Source organism: Mustela nigripes, chromosome 1, assembly GCF_022355385.1.
Source record: "Mustela nigripes isolate SB6536 chromosome 1, MUSNIG.SB6536, whole genome shotgun sequence".
Lineage (NCBI taxonomy): Eukaryota > Metazoa > Chordata > Mammalia > Carnivora > Mustelidae > Mustela > Mustela nigripes.
In genome coordinates this window covers 104,796,751-104,823,080 of record NC_081557.1, presented here as the reverse complement: position 1 = coordinate 104,823,080, position 26,330 = coordinate 104,796,751, and the positions used below count along the sequence as shown (strand labels likewise).

Below are 26,330 nucleotides of genomic sequence, written 5' to 3'. Positions count from 1 at the left end.
CAGGTTTCGTCCCCGATTCCTAACAGCAGCTGCTTTCAGGGCTTTCATCCACACGATTTCCTCACGTTTTCACAGGTCACCGTATGAGGTCACCTTCCTTCGCAGCGGCTAGTTTGGCCACTTCCTGGCCTCCAACATTTTCTCGCAGACGTGACCCCCACGTCCCACCGACCTCATTCACACACTGTGCGGGTCCGTCGGTCCGTCTTCGGGCTCCCCGGGACCCATCCCGCCGCCGCGGCTGCATCACGGAAGCTGGGCCCGGAGGACGAGTCCCTTCCAGCCGGCCCGTCTCCCTCTGCTCGGCCGGGACCCCGCGCTCCCCAGGACCGCGGCAAGGGCCGCAACGCGACCTCCGCCGCCGCGCACCCTGCCGGGGCCGGGGCTGCGGACGCGGCCGAGCGCAGCGAGCGGACCCGGATCCGCGCGGCCGCGCGACTGAAGGCCGCGGGACGAACTCGGGCCGCCGCCTGGCTCCGTGGCGGTGTTCACGGCTCGGCGCCCCGAAGCACGGGGTGTGCGCGGCAGGAGCGTCTTCGTCCTCGGGGCCGCCTGGTCCCGGCCAGAGCGGAGCGCGCCGGCCACCCGACTCACAGCGAACCGCCTTCTCCGTGTACCCCTCCCGCCAAGAAAGGTTCTGGAACTTCCCGAGCAGCGGCGCCGAGCGCCCGGCGGCCTCCCGGTCGAGCCCCGGAGCCGCGCCCCGCGCAGCAGCGACCGCCGCGGGCCCTCGGGCTCGGCCGGCAGGGCCGGAAGCCGGCACGGGGTTCCCCGGCCGCCCCGCCTAGCGCCCGGCGCTCTGGAAACTTCTGAGGCGTTGGCCCCGGACTTCCCCCGCCCCGAGGACGGCGCTCGGCGCTGCCGCTCTCCGCGGGGCCGCCGCCCCCGTCCTCGCCGCCGGACGGACTCCGACCGAGCGACGGCAGAGCGCGCACGACTCTCCAGACGCGACACGGGCCAGGCTGTGACCCACTTTGATCAGCGCCGCCAGTCGGCCGCGGCCCTCCCCGCGCGCAGGCGCCCAGGGCGCAGGCGCAGACGCCGGCACCGCCCCGGAGGGAGTCCGCGAGGCGGGGCGGAGGGCGGCTCACCCGCCGGCTTCCCGACGGTTCGACCCCGCGGCCCGGGACGTGTGGCCACGGAGAGGCGCCGAGGCAGAAAGACAGCTGCGGCGCCGGCAACCGGACGGCCCCGCCCACCGAGGAAGGCTCGTCCGCTCGCTCTGTGACGCAGAATCTCGGCGCCCTGGCGCGGCGTTGACGTCTGCGTGCGCCCGTGCGCGTCAGCGCGTGCCCCGCCAGGGCGAGGGCTCGGGACGCCGGAGCCGCGCCGGCCGGCCGCATCTCCGGGGGGCGACGCGGTTCGCACTCGGGGAGGCCGCCGGCTGTCGCGCTGTGTCCGCGTGTGCTGCACCGGCCCCGCGGTGAGTGTGGGCCCTTTGCGGGCGCGGGTCAGCGGCGCCGGCGGGCGGGGAGGGACGGGCGGAGGCCGCGGCCCTTCGGCCGGACGCGGGGGCAGGGGCGCGGCGGGCTGCGGGCTCCCCCGGTCGCGGACGCTTCTCGTCGGGGCTTCAGGGCCGAGCTGTGCGGGGGCCGGCCCGGCGCGCGCACCGGACCCCGCTCTCGCCGCGTCCCCGCAGGGCGTGCAGCCGGTTCCCGGGCGCGGGTGGGGTCGGGGGATCCCTGCGCCGCCGGCCGGCGGGCCGACCCCGGGGCCCACCGCCCGGGCCTCACTGCCCGGGGCCCGTGGCCGAGGCGGGCTTGCGCGCTGGCTCTTCGCGGCGCCCGGGACTTCGCGTTGGTGAGCGGCTGACGCCTGTCGCTCCTGGTCACCTGCGGCGCGCACGCGGCGCTCCTGCCCGCTGACCGCCGGGCCGAGTCGCCAGGGCGGGAGCGAGGGCGCTGCCGGGGAGGACGTGTCGGCCGCCCGCGGAGGTGGACGGCTTTAAAACGTGCGGTGACTGCCGCCGGGGCTGCGGTGCATCGGCCTGTCGAAGGTCGCGCAGACCCGTCTCTGGACGTAAGTCGCCGTGCACGGCACTGGGTACGCCGGGGTTCGTTCTCGGTGCCAGGAAAGCGCGGCTTTCTGAAGCGGCCTTCTTTTTTTTTCAGATTCACAGCCTGGAAGAGCCCGTCTTTGCCCTCATTTCTTTCCCCGGCAGTGATCAACCCCATTATGGAGACGCAGGAACTTTATAAAGGGAAATAGCGGGAATGCTGCGGAGTGTAGCTTTGTGTGTGAAGTGTAGTCTGAAAGGGGCAGGTGTCTGAAGACGGGAGGCCAGTGGGGTTAGCTGTTGGCTTAGTGTGCGCAGACGATTCTGTTCGTCAGAGTTCCTCCTGTGTGATGACACTAGGAAGGATGCGCTGTGTCCGGTTAAGCTGATTTCTCTTTACAAAATGAATGACTTAGGTACATGATGTTTAAAGACAGGCTATTTAATCTTTAAAGGCAGTGTTAAAGTTCCTGTTGTGGAAAGTTTATGGTTAAATGGTTTATTAAGAGCGTACCTTCAGTCGAGCCCGTCTAACCGGTGTGCAGAGCGAGGAGGGCAGGCAGACCATGATGCTGCCGGGAGTGGGAATAGATACGGTATTGAACAAAGGTGGAAGAGTTAGCACTTAGCTTCAAGTGGAATCTGTTTGACATATACACTAAAACAGGTGTAGGTTCAGCAAAGCTTGTGGGTGTTGATGTCCCCAGAAGCTGCCCTTGTAGCTAGTACAACCTGCTTAAGTAAATACCGTGGCGATAACCTGTGTGAAACTGGCCTTCAGATAGATAATCTGACCCTAAGAAGACTTTAATTCTTGTTTGCTAGAGTAAAACAAGATTTAAAAAAAAAAAAAAACCATATTAAAGGTCTTCAAAGAAACCTGTATATAGTTTTTCCCACTTGTAGCATAATCAGTAATTGGCTTGATGAATAGGCCTTGTAGCTTGTAACTAAAAGCATAGTGAAAGCATAATTTAAGTACCCTATAATTTTTTAGGATTTTGGGAATATCGGCCTCAAAACATCAAGAAGTTTTAGCATATTTCCGTAAATGTGCCAGTTTCTTTCAGGCCTTATATTAGTATTACACCAAGTAATGAGCCGTTAGCCGTTGAGTTACTAAGAGTTAATCTGAAACAGAACTAGATGTTATCCTGGTAATTTAGGATAGATCTTCATCCCGCCTGAGTTTAAGAAGGTGTAGTGAATTTTACTAAGTAGGAGCCTTTTGTTTGATTCTTCTGTGTGGTAAAGGATTTCATGTGAAGAGAAGAGAAATTTCATGTGAAGGTTTTTGGCCATTAAAAAGTAAAATCGCTCATGCACAAAACTACTTGCCAAAGACTTCTCGTAGGTTCTTCATGTCAGAGAATTAAGAGTACCATGGAAGATAGCACGATCTTACAAAATCAGACAGTTGGCAACAAACAGAAAATAAAATACGACTTTTCATGTGAACTCTATAGAATGTCTACATACTCAACATTCCCCAGCGGTGTTCCCGTCTCAGAGAGGAGTCTGGCCCGGGCTGGTTTTTACTACACCGGTGTGAATGACAAGGTCAAATGCTTCTGTTGTGGCCTGATGCTGGACAACTGGAAACCTGGAGACAATCCTGTTGAAAAGCACAAACAGCTCTATCCTAGCTGCAGTTTTATTCACAGTCTGGTCACTCTTACTAGCCGGGATTCCACCTTTAAGACAACTTCTCCAATGAGAAACAGTTCTCCACATTCATTATGTCCCACTTCGGAACACGGGGGCTCCTTCAGCAGTTCTCATGCTGACCTTGCACCGAGCCCTGCTAATCCTAGAGCAGTGGAAGACTTCTCCCCATTGAGGACTAACCCCTACAGTTATGCAATGAGTACCGAAGAGGCCAGATTTCTTACTTACCATATGTGGCCATTAACCTTCCTGTCACCATCAGACCTGGCAAGAGCTGGTTTTTACTATATAGGACCTGGAGACAAAGTCGCCTGCTTTGCCTGTGGTGGGACGCTGAGTAACTGGGAACCAAAGGATGATGCGATGTCCGAACACCGCAGACATTTCCCCAACTGCCCGTTTTTGGAAAACTCTCTGGAGACGCTGCGGTTTAGCATTTCAAATCTGAGCATGCAGACACACGCGGCTCGACTGAGAACGTTCATGTACTGGCCGCCCAGCGTACCGGTTCGGCCCGAGCAGCTGGCAAGTGCTGGTTTCTATTACGTGGGTAAGAAACTCTCCTGTGGTTGTATGTTTTATCAGGTTCACTTTGTTTTACGTATTAGGATGTGTGTGTAAGTTCAGTCTTGTTTTCTTTAGGTCGCAATGATGATGTCAAATGCTTTTGTTGTGATGGTGGCTTACGGTGTTGGGAGTCTGGAGATGACCCATGGGTGGAGCACGCCAAGTGGTTTCCAAGGTAACTGTTTTGAAAGATATTACTGCTTACAAGAGGCAGGTGTGCTTGCAGAATTTAGGTTACATTTCAGTGTAACAAAGCTGCTTTTATGCTGTTGGGAAATTGGCCTTAGAAAGCAAGCACTAAATCTAAGGCCTCTGGCTCAGCGGGGGAGCATGTGACTCTCTGTCTGGGGACTGTTGAACTGCACGTTGGCTGTAGAGGTTACTTAATAACTTAAAATACACCCGAATTTTCACATTCATTGTTTTGATAAAAATGTTTTAGAATGTTCTCTTTCCTTTTGTAAGCCATGTATCAGGATATAATATAACTTGCTGTGATTTTTTAAAAAAAGATTTGCTTATTTGAGAGAGGGAGAGAATGCTAACAGTGGGGTGGGCAGGGAGGGGAGAAGACAAGCAGACTGGGTGCTGGGCTTGATCTTGGGCTGGATCCCAGGACCCTGAGACCATGACCTGATCACGAGTCAGATGCCCAATCACCTGAGGCACCCAGGTGCCCCTAATTTTAGTTTATTCTTGAGGATTCATTTATAATTATGGCCATATGTTTTATCTGTAGCGTTCCCAGTTTTGCTTTAAAGAAATCTTAAGGGGGGGCGCCTGGGTGGCTTAGTGGGTTAAGCCTCTGCCTTTGGCTCAGGTCATGGTCTCGGGGTCCTGGGATCGAGTCCCACATCGGGCTCTCTGCTTAGCAGGGAGCCTGCTTCTCTCTCTCTCTGCCAGCCTCTCTACCTACCTGTGATCTCTTTCTGTCAAATAAATAAATAAAAAATCTTAAAAAAAAAAGAAATCTTAAGGATTACAAAGATGTATAAAATTGCACAAAAGAAAATAGTTGGAAAGAGAAAAGGAGAATAAGAAGAGACATAAAATGATCTAGAAAAAGGCAAATATAAAAATGCATATAACGAAAGCTGATTAAATCTGATTATAATTGTAAGTTATTTTTTCTGTACAGTTTATCTTGTGATAAGATCTTGTGATATCTTAGTCACTGTGTTTCTAGCAGTATGTCCTGTTTTCTTTTGTAGCCTACAAAGAATTGAGAGGTAGTATTGTTCGTGGAAAAAGAATTAGAAATGCTTCATTTTTGAGGAGCTGTGTGAACTTGGACTAGTCTTGTGACCTATTTGAAACTGTGCTTATCTGTATAGTGGGGGCATTGGACTAGATAGTTTTTTTTTAAATTGTGAAAAAAAAATAACAAAATTTACCATTTTAACCGTTTCTAAGCTTATTGTTCTGTGGCATTGAGTATGTTCACATTGTTCTTCTGTCTTTACTAGCAGACTTTCTCATCTTCCCAAGCTTATTATACTCATCACAGGAACTCCCCATACCTATCTCCCACCCCAGCCGCCACGGTTCTTTCTGTCTGTCTGAGTCTGACTAGGTATCTCCCATCGGTGGGATCATACAGGGCAGTGTTTTGACCTGTGAGCACCTTTCATAATGACGAGGAATCTCTTGAACCCCTTCAGGAAATTAAAACATATTTTTGTCGTTTTTTTTTTTTTACATAAACTTGGAAGTATTATGGATCAATACATTGTTAAAGATTTTATTTATTTATTTGAGTATTATGGATCAATACATTGTTAAAGATTTTATTTATTTATTTGACAGAGAGAGTGCACAAGTAGGCAGAGAGGCAGGCAGAGAGAGAGGAGGAAGCAGGCTCCCCGCTGAGCAGAGAGCCCAATGCGGGGCTCCATCCCAGGACCCTGAGATCATGGCCTGAGCCAAAGGCAGAGACTTGAACCCACTGAGCCACCCAGGCGCCCCTAAAATTTTATCTTTTTTCTTTTTTTTTAAAGATTTTATTTATTTGACAGAGATCGCAAGTAGGCAGAGAGGCAGGCAGAGGGAGAGAGGAGGAAGCAGGCTCCCAGCTGAGCAGAGAGCCCGATGCGGGGCTCGATCCCATGACCCTGGGATCATGACCTGAGCCGAAGGCAGAGGCTTCAACCCACTGAGCCACCTAGGCGCCCGTAAAATTTTATCTTTAATATTCATAATATAACAAGGTAAAATTTGACCTTCTAATTCTTAAAAGTGACATACTGTTTAGATTACTTAGGAAAATGTATTTTGTCAGAATTTTAAATGACTTGATTATGCTTGGCTCTATGGGATTGGGTGCATAAAATTTGAAATTTAATAACAGTATTAGAAAGACAAAAACAGATTTTCAGCTCCGGGGTTGGAATTACTGCATTTTGTCCTTTATAAAACAAAAGAAAACAAAGTCTTGGTTTATTTCCATCATTTGTGTTTTGTTGAAATGGTTAAATAAGGGAAAAAGGCTTAGGGTGCTTTGTGTGAACACTTTGGAAAGCAGCAAATGTCAATTGTGGATAATCTTTAATCTCAGTAAATGGAAAACCAGAATGGATAATTGTTATCAGTGTATTTACTTGTCCTGTGTTTGAGGGCCGACTGGAGGATGTTTCAGATGCTGGAGATGTAACAGTGATGAAGACAATGATCTCTGTCCTTACTGAACTTCTTAGAGGAGGGGAGATATATGAGCCAGGGCTCATTGTACTTGCTTTAATCATAATGAATGTAAATTAACCGGTCCCAGAGCAAAAATAATTAAAAACCGTATGACGACTGAGAACATCGTGAGAATGAGCTGTTTTATCTCCATGACAGACTGAAGTCACGCACATGCTTCCGTGGTCCCTGCTGATTCTAGCCAGTCAGTGGTTGAAGCGCATTTGGATTGTTTCCAGCTTGGAGCGATAAGCATAGAGCCACTGTAAACATCGATAAACAGTTGTGACAGATGTTTTCATTTGGCTTGGAAGACCAGCTAGGCGTGGGATAGATGGGTTGTGTGGCAAGTTTTCACTTCCTACGAAGTGCTGGGTTGTTTTCTTAAGCGGCTGTGCTGTTGTAGGTTTCTGCCGGTAGCCCGTGAGCTCTCCCAGTGTCCCACATCCTTAACTGTAACTGGATCATCATTTTAGTGTGGCCATCCCAGAAGGTGTGCCCTAACATCTCTCTGCGCTTTTATGTAGCATTTCCTTAATGAGTAATGACGGTGAGCGGCTTATTTGCCTTCTACATATCTTCTTTGGTAAAGTCTCCAAATCTTCTGCCCATTTTAAAGTATTTTTAATTACTAAGTTTTGAGAGTTCTTAGAACATTCTGGGTACACGTTCTTTAACAGGTGTGTTTTGCTACCTTTGAGTTTGTGGCTTGTCTTTTCATTGTTGTAACAGTGGCTGTTGAGGATGTCATTGTATCAGTTTTATTTTGTGTGGATTATGCTTCTGGTCTCTAGCTGAGGAATCTAAGGAAGAAAAGATTTTTCTGCTGTCTTCTAGAAGTTGCACTGTGTGATGTTGAACATCAGCTCTGATTCATTCTTAGTTTCTGCACACAGCTGGGCATGGGTGGAGGCTTGTTTTTGCGGGTTGGTGCTGAGCTGTGGTTAGCAATTTAATGAGCTACCGAAGGGATAAAATGGAAGTCGCCATTCAGTGAGCTTCTTGGAAGGCTTTCAAGCAGCTCTGGGAGTTGGTGAACAAGTGTTTGGGAAACACCGTCATTATGCATAGAGATAATATTTCTCTATGTTTTGGAAGAAGGGTTTGTGCTTCATTGGTAATGGAAGAGGGATCCCTGAGAAAGATAAGCAGTTATGTTGTGAAAGATCCCATGTTAGGAATACTAATTACAGCTTTTGAAACTATGTGAAGCCCCAAAAGTAAACTGTCCGAACAGCATTTTTCAAGTTTTAGCTTGTGCTCCTTTGAGGTCTAAACCCTTTTCTTGATACTTGTTAATGTGATTAAGTAGAAGATGGCAGAATGCATCAATACGTAGTAAGAGTTAGTGTTTTATGAAGATTTTTAAGGATTTTTTTCCTGCTCAATACATATGTGTAGTAGGTTGTGATGTAAAATGTTAATACTGTGGGGCACAGAGTTTGAAACCCACTTTTCTAGAAAATCAGGTGTTTTTTTTTTTTTTTTTTAGGTATAAAACACTTCACAAGTAATTTTCATCTTCTGTTATAGGTGTGAGTTCTTGATACGCATGAAAGGGCAGGACTTTGTTGATGAGATTCAAGCTCGATACCCTCACCTTCTTGAGCAGGTGAGTAAGTTCTTATACTTGTCAACGCTGAATTCTAAATGAAAATGACAAAGAATATTAAGAGTAATGTTCACATGTGTATTTTCTTAATATTGTGTTTTCTTATTAAGTATAGTTAATTGCTTTATATCCAATTAATGAGACCTTTAATTTTTACTTTTGTAACTACCTTGCTTATTCAGGGCTTTTTAAAAAAATTTTTAGGGGGCGCTGGGTGGCTTATTGAGCATCCAGTTTTGGTTTCGGCTCAAGTCATGATCTCAGGGTTCTGGGATTAAGCCCCGTGCTGGGCTCCCTGCTCACGGGAAGCGTATTTGAGATTCTCTCTCCCCCCTACTCCCCCTGCTCACTTGCTCTCTCTAAATGAATAAACTAAAAAAAAAAAAAAAAGATTTCTTGCTTTCAGGGTTCCGAAAAAATCAGTTTCCCAGTGTGCAAATTTGTGGTGGGATTGGAGGAGGATTGGTAGTGTCTCCTCCATCTTTTCTAGAAAAATAAACAAACAAAAACAACTTGTTAGGACTTTGGAGCCTCTGGGAGTGATCCAGCTGAAATATCTTTTAAATGGAATGAGGAACCATTAATTCTTCCCCCTTCCCTGAAATTAGAGAAGTACTTGAACTCTGTTTGGAAGTAGGTAAAGTTTAAGGGGATTTTTTTGATGATGAAGGTAAAACAGAGCAAAGTAAGTAAATAAATTGCCTAGTTTTCAGAAGAGTATATGTGTTACTGGAGGTAAACTTATCCTATTGCTCTATTTAAGGTTGAGATTTTTAAATTTTACCTATTAATTTTTCTCCTGTTTCATAGCTTTTGTCAACATCAGATACTCCTGGAGATGAAAATCCTGATCCACCAAGTACGTATGAAAGTATTCCATATGTAGAATGGGAATTTTTATAAGAATGTTAAGCATAAAAGTATATAAACAGAGGGTTTGATTTCTGAGGACATAGGAAAAAGTGCTGGGAAGTTAACTAATATTATGTATCTCTGAAGACTCAGGACGCTTATACAGCGTTTTAGCAAGTCTGCTAAACTTTGTTTTTCAATGCTGACCTTCCAACTGGGGAACCGGCCATATGCAGAAGAGAAGTGACCATCACAGATAGCTCAGGGAATACCAGATGAGAAGTATGAACATCCGCCGTCCAAAGAGGACAAGTTTTCTATAAGCTAGTATGTTTGGAAAGGGCTAGTTGATGGATGATTTAAGAATTGGGCTAGGGGACGCCTGGGTGGCTCAGTTGGTTAAGCAGCTGCCTTCGGCTCAGGTCATGATCCCGGCGTCCTGGGATCGAGTCCCACATCGGGCTCCTTGCTCCATGGGGAGCCTGCTTCTCCCTCTGACTCTGCCTGCCACTCTGTCTGCCTGTGCTCGCTCTCGCTCTCTCTCTCTGACTAAAAAAAAAAAAAAAAAAAAATCTTAAAAAATAAAAAAAAAGAATTGGGCTAGATGTTAGCTGTTCATTAGGTGTGTACTATTTTAGGCAAGGATAGGAAATAGAACTGGTTAGAACTTAGTTCTGGCCACATCTGGCATATAGTTAGTGTATGTAATTGACGTGTGTTGGGTGTCCAAAGTGAGATGGCCGTGCACCATTTCTTGGCATACACCATGCTCAGATGACTCCGAGTGGTGTTGGGATTTGGAATTGGTTTTAACTCGGTAACTACCTCCCGTGTGCCGGAACTGGAAAAGGCAGCAGGGCTCACCGCTCTTGATCTACGTGTATGACCAGGTTTTCCGTGGGCCACCCTGTGCAGCTCCCTAGTACAGGGACTGTCACATTTTTTTCTCTTTGAAAGTTTCTATGCTCTCTTCCGTAACTCACAACTCATGATCTTGCATCGCTGAGGAAATAGACACACTCAAGAGAGAGCTGCTCCCATTCCCTCCCAGCAGAGCCACCAGTCTGAGATGTGTCCATACCACTCACCTTTCTGTTTGTTTCATGAAGGATCTAAGGCCAGCTTTTCTCCTTGTCCTTTGTCCTCTGAATCTCAAGCCTCCTGCCAGCATCAGAATATTGCTTTGGCAGTGCTCAGCCCCTTCTGTTTCCATAGCATCAGGTTTTCAGTCTCCAGAATATTTATTTCAGTGTATGAACCTGATGCACTGTAGCCAGTCCCCAGAAGACCCTTCCTTGAGTCCATGTCATCTGCTAGCTGTTGTCACACTTGTTTGCTTCCCTTTACAATAAAATGTGTAGAAAGATTTATCTGTGCTTACTTTCTTATTTCTTTTCTATTCTTTCTTGAACTTACTCTACTAAAAAGTGCTCCTGTCAGGGTCACCAAGAACCCACCACCTTCGTAAAGCCACTGCTTGACCTGGTACCCACAGACAGTTGAGTCTTTATCTCGTCCTCCTCGAGCTTTATTGGGATAGAATTCCCGTATGATGCTATATAACTTTAAGAAGTGACGTGATTGATACACATATATTGCTAAATGATTATCATGTTAAGATTAACACATCATTCGCCTCACATAATTTTACTTTTTCTATGTAGTAAGAATATTTAAGATTTACTCTTTGTAACTTCCAGGTGTTGATCCAATACTGTAATCTGTGCCCAGCACACTGGATATTAGATTCTCAGAGCTTACTTCTCTGATGAAGTCTGTCCATGTTATTGCAAGTGGCAGGGTTTCCTTCTTTTTTATGGGTAAATAATATTCCACACATATTACCACGTTTTCTTTTTTCAGGTCTGCTGATGAGCACTAGGGGTTGTTCTCATGGTTGCTGTGGCGAATCATGCTGCAGGGAACATGGGAACGCAGAAAAGCTTCCAGAAAGTGGTTTTGTTTCCTTCTGATAAATACACAGAAGTGAGATTGCTGGATCATAGGGAAGTTTGTTTTTCCTTTAAACAAATTTTTAGATTGATTTTAGCATGCGTTTGCAAGCAGGAGGAGGGGGTACAGAGGAAGAGGGAGAGGTGGAGACTCTCAAGCAGACTCCTGCCCAGTGCAGAGCCGGACCCTGGGCTTGATCTCGCGACCCTGAGATTATGACCCAAGGTGAAACCAAGAATCAGATGCTGAACTGACTGAGCAACCCAGGTGCCCTGGGAAGTTCTAGTGTCAATGTTTTGAGGACCCTCCATACTATTTTCCACAGTGGCTGAATTACTTTACATGTCTCCCAGTGGTGGAAGAGGCATCCCCTTTTCCTGCTTTGTCAGCACTTTTTTCTTGGGCTGTTGGTTGTAGCCCTTCTGACAGGTGTCATGTATAGTTTCTCATTGTGGTTTTGGTTTGTGTTTTTTTGATGATGAGTGACATGATGTTGAACATCTTTTCATGTGTTTTGGCCATTTGTATGTCTTCTTTGGGAAAATGTTGCTCATGTTTTCTCTCCGTTGTTTAGTTGGGTTATTGGTTTTTTGGAGAGTTGTTTTAGAAGTTTTTTATATATTTTTATACAAATGTATATTAGTATAAATGTATATTAGTATATATTTCTACTAACCATTTATCAGGTAAGTCATTTGCAGATATCTTCTCTCATTGTGAAGGTTGCCTTTTAGTTTTTGTAGATTGGTTCCTTTGCTGTGCAGAAGTTTTATATCTTGCTGAAGTCCCAGTAGTTCATTTTTGCTTTTGTCACTGGAAGCAAGGGTGCTTTCAGTGACATTTCTAGTAGGAAGTTGCTGTGGCTGATGTCAGAGAGGTTGCTGCCTGTGTTCTCCTCTAGTACCTTGATGGATTCCTGTCTCACATTGAGGCCTTTCATCCATTTTGAGTCTATTTTCATGTGTGGTGTCAGAGAATGGTCCATTTTCATTCTTCTGCATGTGGCTATCAGTGTTCCCAGCACCATTTATTGAAGAGTCTTTTTTCCATTGGACATTCTTTCCTGGTTTGTTGAAGGTTAGCTGACCATAGAGTTGAGGGTCCATTTCCAGGCTCTCTCTTCTGTTCCATTGATCTGTGTGTCTATTTTTGTGCCTGTACCATACTGTCTTGATGATTGTGATACAGCTTGAAGTCCAGAATTGGGATGCCACCAGATTTGGTTTTCTTTTTCAACATTCCTTTGGCTATTTGGGGTCTTTTCTGGTTCTTCTTCTTTTTTTGTTTTTAAGATTTTATTTATTTGACAGAGAGAGAGCACAAGTAGGCAGAGAGAGGGGGAATCAGACTCCCGTCAAGCAGAGAACCCAATGTGAGGCTTGATCCCAGGACCCCAAGATCATGACCTGAGCCAAAGGCAGAGGCTTAACCCACTGAGGCACCCAGGCGCCCCTCTTTTCTGGTTCTATACAAATTTTAGGGTTGGTTGGTCTAGCTCTGTAAAAAAATGCTGGTGGTATTTTGATAGGGCCGGCATTGAAAGTGTAGATTGCTTTGGGTAGCATAGACATTTTCACAATATTTGTTTTTCCAGTCCCTGAGAATGGAATGTCTTTTCATCTCTTTGTGTCGTTCTCAGTGTCGTTCATGAGTGTTTTGTAGTTTCTAGAGTACAGATCCTTTACCTCTTTGGTTAGGTTAATTCCTCGATATCTTATGGTTTTTGTTGCAATTATAGATGGGATCAGCTCCTTGATTTCTCTTTCTGCTCCATTATTGGTGTATGAAAATGTAACAGATTTCTTTATGTTGATTTTTTTTTTTTTTAACATCGGTTCTATCAGGTTTTTGGTGGAGTCTTTCAGGTTTTCTATATAGAGTATCATGTCATCTGCAAATAGTGAAAGTTTGACTTTTTTAATGCTGATTTGGATGCCCTTTATTTCCTTTTGTTGTCCGACTGCTGAGGCTAAGATTTCCAGTTCTGTGTTAAATAGTAACGGTGAGAGTAGACACCCCTGTCTTGTTCCTGACCTTAGAGGAAAAAGCTCTGAGGGTACTAGCTGTGGGTTTTTCATACGGGGCCTTTATGATGTTTGAAGTATGTTCCCGCTAAACCTTTGCTGAGGGTTTTTATCACGAGTGATGCGCTTTGTCGCATGCTTTTTCTGCATCTGTTAGGGTGACACAGGTCTTACTCTCCGTCTTCAGGATCTCGCTGATTAACTTGCGAATGTTGAACCACTCTTGCAGCCCAGGCGTGAGTGCTACTTGATTGTGATGAGTGAGTCGTTGAATGTCCCGTTGGATTGCTTGCTAGTATTCTGTTGAGGATTTCTACATCCATGTTCATCGGGGCTCTTGACCTGTAGTTTTCATTTCTGGTGGGGTCTTTGTCTGTTTTTGCTATCAGGGTTATGCTGGCCTCATCGAATGAATTTGAAAGTTTTCCTTCCTTCCTTTTTTCTTTTTTTGGACTGGTTGAGAAGAATAGGTATTAACTCTTCAAATGTTTGGGAGAATTCCCCTGGGAAGCCATCCAACCCTGGACTTGTGTGTGTTGAGGGGATTTTTGATTGCTGATTCAATTTCTTTGCTGTTACAGGTCTGGTCAAGTTTCCTATTCTTCCTGTTTTAGTTTTGGTAATTTATGTGTTTCTAGGAGTTTATCCATTTCTTCTAGGCTGTCCAGTGTGGTGGCGTGTAGTTTTTCATAATACTCTCTTATGCCTGCATTTTTGTGGCGGTGTGATTTCTCTCATCATGATTTATTTGGGTCTTTTCTCTTTTTTGGTAAGTGTGGCTAGGGGTTTACCAAATTCTGCTTTCAGTTTCATTGATCTGTTCTAGGTGTTGTTTTTTGTTTTTTGTTTTTGTTTTTACTTTTTCTATCATTTATTTCTGCTCTAATCTTAATATTTTCCTCCTTTTGGCTTTAGACTTCCTTTTTTCTCTCCAGCTCCTTTAGGTGTAAGATTAGGTTTTGTATCTGAGACTTTTCTTGTTTCATGACGTAGGCCTGTATTGCTGCATACGTCCCTCTTAGGGGACCACCTTTGCTTCATCCCAAAGGCTCTGGACCATTGTGTTCATTTTCATGTGTCCATGGAGTCTTTTATTTCTTTGATTTCCCGGTTGACCCATTCATTCCTTAGCCGCATGTTGTTTAATCTCCATGTATTTGTGGTTTTTCAAAATTTTTTCTTGTGGTTGACTTCAAGTTTCATAGTCTTGTGGTCTGATAATATGCAGGTATGATCTTGGTCTTTCTGTACTTGTTGAGGCGGGATTGGTGACCCAAGATGTGATCTGTTCTGGAGAATGTCCCGTGTGCACTCGAGAAGAATGAATATTCCGTGGTTTTAGGATGGAACGTTCTGAATATGTTTGTGATGTCCACCTGGTCCAGTGTGTCATTCGAAGCCATTGTTTCCTTATTCTCTGCTTTGATGATCTGCCCCTCGATGTGAGTGGGGTGTTTAAGCTCCTACTCTCACTGTGTCATTATTATTGAGTTTCTTTGTTAGTTCTGAATTGTTTTATGTATTTGGCTGCTCCAAAATTGGGGGCATAGATATTTACAATTGTTAGATCTCGGTGGACAGATGCACGGATGAAGATATAGTGACCTTCTTTGTTTCTTGTTACAGTCTTTGGTTTACAGCCTAGTTTGTCTTATGAGTCTGGCTACTCTGGCTCTCTTTTGACATCTGCCAGCATAATAAATGGTTTTCTATCCTCTTGACTTTCAATCTGCAGGTGTTTTTAGGTCTAAAATGTGTCTTTTGTAGGCAGCATATCAATGGGTCTTGGTTCTTTTTTTTTTAACCCATCCAGACACCATACATCTTTGATTGGAGCATTTAGTCTATTTATATTCAGAGTAATTATTTATAGATTTGAATGTAGTGCTTTTTATTATTTGGTTTTTATTTGTTTCTGGAGATTTTCTCTGTTCCTTTCTTGTATATCATTTTGATCTGTTCCACTCACAGAGGCCCTTTCAGTCGTACTTTTTGCAGGACTGACTTAATGACCATGACCTCCTTCGGTTTTGTCTGGGAAATGCTTCATCTCTCCTTCCATTCTGAAAGACGGCCTTGCTGGGTAGAGTATTGGCTGCAGATTTTTCCCGTTCAGCACAATGAATACATCATGCCATTCTCTTCTGGCCTGCCAGGTGTCTGTGGGGAATCTCAGCTGGCCTTTTGGGTCTTCCCTTGTAAATTAAGGGCTGCTTTTGTCCTGTTGCTTTTAAGACTTTCACACTATGGTTTGCAAATTTTCCTACAGTGTATCTTGGTATTGGCCGGCTTTTACTGATTTCAAGGGAAATTCTCTGTACCTCCTGGATCCGGACGTCCCTTTGATTCCCCAGATTAGGGAAGTTTTCTCCTGGTATTTCCTCACATAAACCTTCTGCCCTCATTTCTCTTCTTCTGGAACTCCTGTCATACCAGTGTTAGGGTGTTTGATGGAGTCACTGAGTTCTCCAAGTGTATTCTTGTGTTCCTTTAAATTTTCTTTATCTGTTTGAGAGAGACAGTGTGAGCCAGTGGCAGGGGCAGAGGGAGAGGGAGAAGCAGACCCCTCACTGAGCTGGGAGCCTGATGCGGGACTTGATCCCACGACCATGGGATTATGACCCAAGCTAAAGGCAGACGCTTAACGGTCTGAACCACCAGGTGTCCCACCATAATTCTTTCTCTTTTGTTCAGCTTCATTATCTTCCATTACGTTGTCTTCTGGATCAGATTCATTCTTCTCCTGCTTCTGCCTTGCATCAGGCTTGTTTCATGATCAGTTACTGCATTCTTCATCTCTCACTGATTCTGTTTTATTCTCTTACCTCTGTAGTGAGGGCTTCCCTGAAGTCTTCCATTCATTTCTCAAGCCCAGTGAGTGTGCTTTTGATTGTTGCTTTAAATTTCCCATCAGATGTTACTTACATCTGTTTTGTTTAGATCTCTGGCTGTGGCCTTACCTTGTTCTCTGATTTGGGATAAATTCCTCCATCTTGGTATTTTGTCCAAGTCTCTTCCTCCTTCTCTGTGTTAGAAAAGCCTGTTACGTCTCTGCTCCTGAAAACAACAACCTTCTGAGGAAGAGGCCCTGCAGTGCCCAGGGCCTGGCGCTTCAGGGAGTGTCTCGGGTGTGCGCTGCACACGCTCTGCTGCTGTGGTTTGGCTGCTCTGTCCTTCGGGCCAGCGGTCTGCCATGGGTTCTCCTTGCCCGCTGTGGGCAGCGTTTGGTCCCTGGCCCGAATGTGGTGAGCTTTAATGAGGTGCGCTTGGGTCTGTTTGTGAAGTGAGACCTGTCAGCTCCTCCAGCAGAACTGCGGCCTTGCAGACGGTTGGGAGACGCAGTGTGGGCAGGGGTTTCTGTTTGTCTTCTGGCGCTCTGCGACTGAGGCAAGCTTGACCGGGAAGGGCTTTCCCGGCAGTGTGTGGGGTGGGGCGTGGGCCCCGGTATAAGTGGGGTACGCAGCCAGTGTGGGCGCTATGCTGTTCACTGCAGGTGGGTCTGTGTTTATGCTGAGGGGTGGGGAGGGAAGTGGGGCCAGCGGTGCCTTTGTACCCAGAGAGGCGTCTCTGTAATGCTGCCTCTCCAAGAAGGGCAAGTAGTCTCCCCTGCTGTGTGCTCCAGGCGTTTTTCAGGTGTTTCAGGCACTGTTTCCGCACTGTCCGTCTCCGGGTTGTTTGCCCGCCTCTTCTTCAGCGGTAGGGCAGCACCTCCAGCCTGTAGCCCTGCCTGCCGAGGCTTTTATCCTCGGCAGTCTAGGTTAAGGTGTGGGTTTCTAGGAACTTATCCATTTCGTATATATCGTCCGGTTTCTTAGCTTGTAGTTACCCACAGTAGTCTTCTAGGACCTTCGGGATACTTGGTGCATCATCTGTAATGTCTCTAATTTTGTATGATTTCTCTCTTTTCCGGGTTGGTCCAGCTAGAGGTTTGTCAGTTTTATCTTTTCAAAAATCCTAGTGTTCCATTGTTTTTGTTTTGTTTTTGTTTTTTGGGGTTTTTTTGCTTTTGTTTTTACAGTTTCTGTGGCACTTATGTCTGTTTTAATCTTTAATATTTTCTTGCTTCTGCTCACCAGAGGCTTAGTTTGTTTGTATTTTTCATTTTTAATGTTTAAACTAGTAAGTTTTCTTAAAATTCTAGGGTAGTTAATATGCCGTGTTACGTTAATTTCAGCTGTATGATATGATGATTCCGTATGTTACTCAGTTCTCATCAAGATGGGTGCATTTTAATCCCCTTCACCTATTTACTCCATCTCTCCTCACCTTACTTTTCTGCTTTCTGGACATACAAAGTTAAGCTTTTTTTTTTTTTAAGATTGGCTTGTTTTCATGCATGTGAGAGCTCATGTGGGAGGACGGGGCAGAGAGAATCTGAAGCATTCTCCCCACTGCACAGGGAGGCTGATTGGGGCTCGATCCCATGACCCTGAGACCATGACCTGAGCCAAATCCGAGTGTTGGATGCTTATCCAGCTGCCGCTCAGGCATCCCAGAGAGCTTTCATTGTGCCTAATTTCGGTATTTCTTGCTAAAAACTTCCATCTCAGAACTGCTTTTGCTGCATCTGCTTAGTTTGGGCCTGTCGTGTTTTTGTCCGTCTCAAGTACTTGATGGCTTGTTGATACCCTGTCTGGTCCATTGGTGGCCCAGAAGTGTGTTTAATCTCCTGTATTTGTGACTTCGTTAGTTCGTGAATTTCCTTTCTGTTACTGATTTTTAGTTTTATGCCATTGTTGTAGGTGGAAAAGATACTTGATGTGATTTCCATATTTTCAGGTTCTTAAAGCCAGCTTTGAGGACAGGCTGAGATCTGTCCTGAGAGGACTGTTGGGCGAGAGCTTGAGAAGTGTGTGTGGTGCTGCCGGGTGAGGTCCACTCGGCGGAGTGTTTTGCAGGTCTGTGGTTTCCTTATGAACACTGCGGCTGGGTGTTTTGGTGGACGCTGAAAGTGGGCTCTGGAAGCCTCCTGTTTGTAGGTATTAGTCTTTTCTTCACTGTAGTTTTGTGAATATTTGCTTTAAACATTTTTTTTTTAAGATCTTATTTGTGTGTGTGAGAGAGGGCCAATCTCAAGCAGACGGCCCCCTGAGCGCAGAGCCTGATGCGGGGCTCTATCTCACAACCCTGAGATCGTGACGGAAGCTGAAATCAAGAGTCGGCTTAACCGACGGATCTGCCGGCTGCCCTTGGTTTGAATGCTAAGGCGCTCCGGTGGTGCATGCCCACGCACCTGTGCATCTGTGGCGTCCTCTTGGCGAGCTAACCCCTTCGGCAGCCGCCGCCGTCTGCTCCCACCAATTTTGACCACAAAAGTCTAACTTGTTAGGCAGCCACTCTTCATCTCGGGGTTGCCCTTTGCATGGAATTTTCATCCCTTTTACTTTCATCCTACTGGACAGAGTCTCCTTTGGTGGCTTATTGTTGGGTCTCGTTTCTTTAAATGGATTTAGCCATTCTGTGTCTTTTGATTAGAGAATGTAGTCCATTTGTGTTTTAAAGTAATTACTGGTCCTCTGGAGGCTTAATACGATTTTTTCCCTAGTTCTTTGTTCCTTTCTTCCCCTCACGCTGTAATCCTTGACTGTCTGCTGTAGTAGTGTGCTTTAGTTCCTTTGCTTTACATCTTATGTGTCTACTCTAGGTTTTGTGTTTGTGTTCACCTGGATGTTCATGTAAAGCGTCTTAAGAGGGCTGGTAACAGCTCACTACTCTTCACCGCGCAGTTTGCCCTGTTGATGTCCAACTTCTGATATGGGTCCGTCTAACAAGTTATTTCAGTTGTAGTTACTGAAGTTATTGTTTCACTTCCATGCTAGAGGTATGGTAACAGGAGAGGATATTCTGAATTGACTCCATATTTACCTTTACCAAGAAGCTGTGCACACTGGCGCGTGTTTCTATGTTGCTGTGTAGTGTCCGTTTCAGCGTGCAGAGAACCTGCTGGCATTGGTTTTAGGGCAGGTTTAATGTTGAATAACATCTTCAACTTTGGTTTTCTGGGAAGTCTGGTTTTTTTGTTTTGTTTTGTTTTTTGTTTTTTTCATTTCTGAAGGATGGTTTTGTTGTTGTTCTTGGTGTGGTTTTGTTTTCCGAGTCTGTCTCAGCTGGGCTGTACCGTCTCTGCAGACCAGGGTGTGGAGAGGTTGAGGGTGTCCCTTGTATGTGAGCAGATGTTTTTTTCTTTTTGTTTTCAAAGTTCTCTCTTCAGCTCTGTCTTTTCATATTCACTGTTACACATTTGAGAATAATGTTTGGGTTGATCATGCTTGTGGTTCTTTGCTTTTACTGTTGCTGGAGAATACAATAACAGAACTGGAAAATCTCTCCCATGATTTGGGAAGTTTTCACCTGTTTCGTCTTTAAATAAACTTCTGCATTTTTCTTCTTTGGGACTTCTGCGACGTAGATGCTCATTTGTTTGCTGGTGTCTTGTAACTTCCACAGACTTTTCACTCTTTTATTCTTTTTCCTTTTTTGTTCCTATAACTGCGTGATTTCAAATAATGTCCCTTTAGGTTCTCTGATTTGTTTCTTCGGTGTGGTCAAGTCACTTGTTGAAGCTCCTGACTCAGTTTTCTAGTTCTGTTCCAGGATTTCTCTTTGGTTCTGTTTTGTGGTTTCTGTGTATTAAACTTTTGAAATGTAGTTCATTTTTTTTTAGTTGCCTACTTTTGTTTTCTTGAATTGCATTGAGTATAAGATGATAATATTTAGTTTGTTAGGCAGATCGTAGGTCTCCTTTTCTTGGTTTCCTTTGGTGTTGTCCTGTGGCCTGTTTTGCATGATTTGAGGAGCCTTTCATTGGTGTCTGAGCACTGGAGGAAAGAAGCATCTCTTCTAGCCCGTAAAGGACTGGTTTTGGCAGATCAGAGACCTTTTCCTGTCCGTTCCCTTGGCGGGTGCCTGCTTGGGACCAGTTGTGAGGCTGTTGCTTTGTCTGTGGTGGGATTTCCGGTTGGTGGGCTTATTGCCAGTGGCGCAGGCTGGCGTGGGTTCTGTCTGGTCCCCTGATGGAGGACAGTACACTGTTCTGCAGGATGTGGGATATGGGTCCACAGTTGGGTCCTCAGGTGGCAGGGCTATTACCAGATATGCAGACGGGTGTGGCCCCCTCTAGGTCTGTGGAAGGGCTCCTGTCTGGAGCAGAACGCGGGGCCCTGGACCCTGGCTGAGAGGGGCTGGAATGGAGCCCGGGGCTGTTTCTGGTTCTACTGCCAAGATTGAGGTCTGCAGACCTGGCTTTGGAGGCACAGGTGGGCATGTCTCTGGCCATGTCTCTTGGTGGGGAGGAGTGCTTCCTGATGATGTTCGGAGAAGCTGGAGCTTTGCAGGATCTCTAGAGGTGCAGACAAGGGTGTCCCTCCCTGGGTCCCAGCGCTGGTTGTGCTGCTGTGGACTGAGGCTGAGGCCTTTCAGGCGCTGCAGGTGTGCACTGGGCAGTGTCTCCTGCTGCATCCCTTGTGCTAGCCGGACTGCGCGCAGATTGACGCTGGGATTGGCTGGTCAGATTCTGCATTCTGACTGAATTTAGTGGGTTTACCTCCAGTGGCTCCCGGACCATGGTGGGATGCAGTTCTCAGGCAGTTTCAGCGTCGAGAGCTAGAACTGGGTTCTGTATGTCTGTATGCCAAAGCACGGGTAGGCCTGGGTCTTCCTCATTCTTTTGTGTAGGGTGCTGGCGACAGGATCAAGTCTTACGGGCCTGTAGCCAAATCCTGAGGGGGTGGAGCTATTCACGGGTCTGTAGCCAGGCCCAGTGTTGGCGAGCCAGCCGTCTGGGTGCAGGCCTGACTTGTTACAACAGTTCTCCTTGGCATCGGGCTCCGCTGGGGTTTCACAGTCTTCTGCCTGGATCTCAAAGCTTTCACAGAGGTGCAGTTGCTCACTGGTGCATTCCAGATTGCTGTCGAGTCGCAGTACACGTGGGGGACGTCTCACTTGGTCGCAGTACACGTGGGGGACGTCACGTGGGGGACGTCTCACTTGGTCGCAGTACACGTGGGGGACGTCTCACTTGGTCGCAGTACACGGGGGCGTCTTACTTGGTCTCAGTATACGGGGGCGTCTTACTTGGTTGTCTCGCTGACGTGAGTCTCCTGCGTCATCTTTCAGACCCCTCCTTCGCCTGGCTTCCTGGACACCACCTTCGTGGTTTTCCTCCCGTTTCTCTGGTTGGTCATGAACAGTCTCCTTTGGTGGCTCCTTTTTGGAACCACAAATGATGGAGAACTTCTCAACACTTGGCCCAGATTTACTTCTTCATTTCCTGAGCTCTAGGCTGGCATGTCCAGCTACATGTTTAAATCTCTACTTGATTATAGTGGGTGTTCCCGAGTTCATGTGATCAGAGTAGACCTTCTCTCTCGTCTTTGATCGCTCCGACTTGTTCTTGTCTGGTCGTCCCCATCTCAGTTAATGGTAGCCGCCTGCTGAGGTCAGGAAGGTGACTCAAGCCAGGCAGCCTCCCTGCTCCTCTCTTTACTTGGTGTGTTTCATCCTTCGGATGTCTTCTCATCCCTGCCTTCCTGACAGCCCCGAATCTTCGTGCGTCTCCCCCGTCCACAGGGCACTGTGAGCCCAGTCCACGCTGCCATCCATCTTCCTGATGACCTGGCTGGTCCCCTCATTGAATCTCATGAACGTTTATTACAAAGCTGCCAGAAGCATTTTCTGAAAACACAGATCGGGTTTTACCGTTCTTTACTTCAAATGCCTGCCGAACATTCTAGCACACCTAGAGTGCAAGGTACACTGGCAAGGCTGTACACGGTCTGGGGATTGCCCTCCTCACTGCTACTCACACTGTCTTGTTCTTTTTAATTTTCTTTTTAAGATTTAAAAAAAAAAATTTGACAGAGGGAGCACGAGCAGGGGGAGCAGCAGGCAGAGAGAGGGAGAAGCAAGCTCTCCACTAAGTGGGGAGCCTGACGAGGGGCTTATTCCCAGGACCCCAGGATCATGACTTGAGCCGAATGCGGACACTGAATGACTGAGCCACCCGGCGCCCCTCTTCCTAGTTTTTGAACATCAGGAACTTGTCTCAGGGCTCTTATGCCTGGGGCTGTCTTGCCCAGAAGATTTCTTTCAGAAGTTCCCCTGACCCTTAGCATTATTCACACGCTGGTCCTTGTGGTCGTGGTGCAGCCTCTGGCAGGCTGCTGCGGGTGCGCTGTGCGGGTGTGTACTAGAACACTCTTCCAGCAGGGGGCAGTCTAGTGTCGTGAAGGATCACATCTCTCGTGATGTCCACCCAAGTGCCCTGTGGGTCAGCAGCACTGCTGCCAGAAGGTACTTCCCTGATCGCCGTGTCCGCGGTCCTCATCCCTGCAGTTCGCTGTAACCGCCGACACAGCTTTCTGTCCCTCAGAGTGTCGGATGTCTGCTGTGAGCACAGTCCCGTCTTGTTACTGTGGTGTTGGGTGTATTTTGCGCGAACTCTCCTCCACTTCGCTCTCCTTCCCATCTGGGTTACTCCGGATCGTCCGTCCGCCTCTCTGGATCCCGTTTCCCTCCAAGTCCAAACTGCTGCCGGCCTAGCGAAGTCTTTGCTGGGGTCTCCTGCTTTCCGGGGGCAGACCCCCCGTCTTGCAGCATATTCGTTCCCCAGAAGAATCGTTTTGGGAATTGAAAAAGACACGGGTTCCTACGCCCTGTCCTTAGAGAGTCTCTCACGAAGTGGGTTCCAAGATGTCGTGTCGGAAGTGATCTTTAAGACAGGATATCCCCTGTGCCACTCTCATGGATGCTCTCGTGTTCACACCTGTGTTGGAATTCCAGGTAATTGGTGCATAAAGCTCGTGGGCCTTACCAGGACATGAGCACACGAGAGTAAAGACTGTGCCATCGTCATGATTTTTCTGTGTATTTTCACATTTGTGGAATTTAGCATTGGTACATGTCTTTTCAAATAGTTGTCCATTTTGGAGCTGGAGAAAGTTGTTCAGAAGACGCGGTCATGATGAACACGCCCGTGGTGGCGGCCGCCTTGGAGATGGGCTTCGGCAGGAGCCTGGTGAGGCAGACGGTGCAGAGGAAGATCTTGAGCACCGGGGAGAATTACAGGACCGTGAACGAGCTTGTGGTAGCGCTGCTTAATGCGGAAGATGAGTCCCGAGAAGAAGAGAAGGACCAGCAAACTGAAGAAATGGCGTCAGGTTAGTTAGTTGTCCGCCCTGTTCTGTGAGGCTCAGAGGACTGGCTTTGTTTAACTGACAGATCGTGGGTGTCAAATAAGGGAGTTTGACGGAAGTGCTTGTAGAACTGACGTGAGGGGATGCAAGTGGAAGTCCGTGTCATTCGTTCCGTGGGTCGGGAGGTACAGGGATTGTGAGTGTTAGTGTCCTTTACAGTTCTGCTTTCTGGGGAACAGCAGGGTTTGAGGACTTTTAGAAATGACATGTGTTACATGTACTGTATGATATGCCTTAGCTAAATCTTCCAGAAGTTTCCTGAACGATAGGCATAAGATTAAGTGTGAATCAGTGATTCTATGCTGCTTTTTCAAGCTCCTCTCTAATGCCTAAATTGTTTGTAGACTTGGTTGTTAGTGACTATGTGTGTATAGTTGGAGCCCTTTAAAATCTAATGGATTTATTTTCTTTTTCCTTTTTTAAATGAAGATGATTTGTCATTAATTCGGAGGAATAGAATGGCTCTCTTTCAACAGTTGACTTGTGTGCTTCCTATCCTGGATAATCTTTTAAAGGCCAATATAATTAATAAACAGGAACATGATATCATTAAACAAAAAACACAGATACCTTTGCAAGCAAGAGAACTGATTGATACCATTTTAGTTAAAGGAAATGCTGCGGCCAACATCTTCAAAAGTTGCTTAAAAGAAATCGACTCCACATTATACAAGAACTTATTTGGTGAGTTTTTGGTAATACTATTTCAGAAATCTGTGGGATTATGTTTGTGTTTCTGTTTGACAAACAAGGTAAATCGAATTAGCCGACTCTAGTGTGTACGTTTAACTAGTTCTAGAACAGGGGCGTGCTCTCCTTGCCCGAGCAGTGTCACTGGGGGATTCATGGTCTGTAGCTGGCCTCCGTGGTGTCCAGGAGATGAGGAGTGGGGGGCGCACTCTGGTCTTTGGGGGAATAATGCCTTTTGGTGTGTTTCTTTCCTCAGTGGACAAGAACATGAAGTATATTCCAACAGAAGACGTTTCAGGTAAAACAAAGACTTAAGACCAAAAGGAAATATTACTCCTTTTTTTTTTTTTTTTTTTTGGGAGGTGAAGTAGAAACCCGGTGTGACGGAGTGTGCTGTTCCTGCTAGGTCTGTCGCTGGAGGAGCAGCTGCGGCGGCTGCAGGAGGAGAGGACGTGCAAAGTGTGCATGGACAAGGAGGTGTCCATCGTGTTCATCCCCTGCGGCCACCTAGTCGTGTGCCAGGAGTGCGCCCCGTCTCTGAGAAAGTGCCCCATCTGCAGGGGCATAATTAAGGGCACTGTGCGTACCTTCCTCTCGTAGGAGTCTTCAGGAGATGGCCGAGCACTGGGAGCCGTCTGAGGTGGAGAGGAATTACTGGTTCTTAGATTAGGACGTTTGTGCTGGGTTCTGCTTCACTGCTAGTGCTTGCTCCAGAGGTTAATGTCCTAAGTTCCGTTTAATCTCCATTTAGATGAGGGGGTTTGCGTGTGACAGGCTGTGTTAATGTGCGTGTGCGCGCAGGGAGAGGTTATGGGGGACCTTGGTGCCCTGAGGTGACACGTGACAAGGGTGTTCTTTCTGGAACCTCTGAGTGCGACCCGAGAGCGTGCTGTTGACAGGAACCGGACAGGGGAGTGCTGGGGTTCACCACAGTTACTGTGCCAAATTCTTTTTGGTGTTTTTCCACTTGTGTTTTAAAATAAGGACTTTTTTCTTACTGGTAAATAAGCTTTTCCCATTGGTGAGAAACCTCGTAATAAAATTCTTTAAGAAAACTGCATCATCATTTTCCTCCTTAGAATGTATTTTTTTCTCCTGACTTAGAAAGTGTTTTTTTCCATGCCTTAATAGGGTTATCAGGGTTAAATGAGTTACTGTACAGTAATCTGTCCCTTTGTAAGCACACAGATATTAGCTGTTAAAAGTGGAATTCATTAAACAAATTACTAAGAAGTGTTCTTAGGGGCGCCTAGGGGCTCAGTCGGTGAAGCATCTGCCTTTGGCTCAGGTCATGATCTTGGGGTTCTGGGGCCAAGCCCCACATCAGGCTTCCTGTTCAGTGGGGAGCCGGCTTCTCCCTCTCCCTTTGACCCTTCCCTCATTCTCTTGCTCTCTCTCAAGTAAATAAAATCTTTAAAAAAGTGTTCTTAAATAATGTGATTTTTGAAATTCTTTTAGGAGGACGGTATCTGTCTAGTTGGTTTCTGTATTATAACTAAAGTCCACGTTAAAAATGAAGTAAAATGAGGCCAATCTGCACTGGGATTAGAAAGCAGTCGTGTGCCGGCTTTGTCTGTTGCATAGATGTTGGGGGGAAGGGGACGACACAGGCAGGGGCCTTGTCTCCTCCTTGGGCCCAGGCATCCCCGCGCTTTCCCAGACCGGGTCTGCGGCGGACCGCTGAGGCCCGGGAAAGGAGCAGACCATGAACATGCCATGTGTCCTCCAGTCCTGTAGCTCCTCTAGGTGCCTTCCGCACAGGCCTCCCTGGGGGGAGGGGGAGTCTCCCCACCCTTGAGGCTCTAGCGTCTCCATGGCCTCGTGCTGGTGAGAGGCTTCTCTCCTCTCTAGCGAAGGAATTTAAAGAGGGAATGAAATTATTTTCGAAACTTGTCTACTTTCCTTTTTGCTCGATTGAGGGTCCACTATGGTTATGGGTTGAATTGTGTCCCCCAAATCCATATGCTGAAGTCCTGGTCTCCCTGGTACCTCGGAGTAGGACTGCCTTTCTAGATCGGGCCTTTAAAGGTACCTCAGGCAAAATGCCATCTTCTGAGCCCAAATGTAAGAGGACTGGTGCCTTCCTAAGAAGAGCT

The 26,330-nt window shown here is 46.8% G+C and overlaps 2 protein-coding genes across 3 annotated transcripts; one reads left to right on the top strand and one right to left on the bottom strand.

Annotated features, from left to right (window-relative positions):
• Nucleotides 1–978: 978 nt before the first annotated feature.
• LOC132021876 (proline-rich protein HaeIII subfamily 1-like) lies at nucleotides 979–2,174 on the bottom strand. Its single transcript, XM_059406953.1, has 2 exons — nucleotides 2,048–2,174; nucleotides 979–1,901 (listed from the first exon to the last, which is right to left on the bottom strand). Exons 1-2 carry the CDS (start codon nucleotides 2,172–2,174, stop codon nucleotides 979–981), a joined length of 1,050 nt encoding a protein of 349 aa, XP_059262936.1.
• Nucleotides 1,304–25,294, top strand: BIRC2 (baculoviral IAP repeat containing 2). 2 transcript variants are annotated; one of them, XM_059371126.1, is made up of 9 exons: nucleotides 1,304–1,423; nucleotides 2,112–4,214; nucleotides 4,307–4,406; nucleotides 8,444–8,522; nucleotides 9,333–9,381; nucleotides 23,266–23,508; nucleotides 23,974–24,228; nucleotides 24,491–24,532; nucleotides 24,641–25,294. In XM_059371126.1, exons 2-9 carry the CDS (start codon nucleotides 3,317–3,319, stop codon nucleotides 24,832–24,834), a joined length of 1,860 nt encoding a protein of 619 aa, XP_059227109.1. In that variant the 5' UTR covers nucleotides 1,304–1,423; nucleotides 2,112–3,316; the 3' UTR covers nucleotides 24,835–25,294. The 2 variants fall into 2 exon arrangements, with proteins under 2 accessions (XP_059227109.1, XP_059227114.1); XM_059371131.1 differs by having other exon boundaries at nucleotides 1,305–1,423; nucleotides 3,463–4,214.
• Nucleotides 25,295–26,330: the final 1,036 nt, after the last annotated feature.

Coding starts and splice junctions, on each gene's coding strand:
- LOC132021876 (XM_059406953.1), bottom strand. CDS start 2,174: ATGGGGTTGATCACTGCCGGGGAAAGAAATGAGGGCAAAGACGGGCTC. Junction 1,902..2,047: donor CACCGAGAACGAACCCCGGC/GTACCCAGTGCC, acceptor CCTCCCCGGCAG/CGCCCTCGCTCCCGCCCTGG.
- BIRC2 (XM_059371126.1), top strand. CDS start 3,317: ATGCACAAAACTACTTGCCAAAGACTTCTCGTAGGTTCTTCATGTCAG. Junction 4,215..4,306: donor TGCTGGTTTCTATTACGTGG/GTAAGAAACTCT, acceptor TGTTTTCTTTAG/GTCGCAATGATGATGTCAAA. Junction 9,382..23,265: donor TGAAAATCCTGATCCACCAA/GTACGTATGAAA, acceptor CTTTTCAAATAG/TTGTCCATTTTGGAGCTGGA.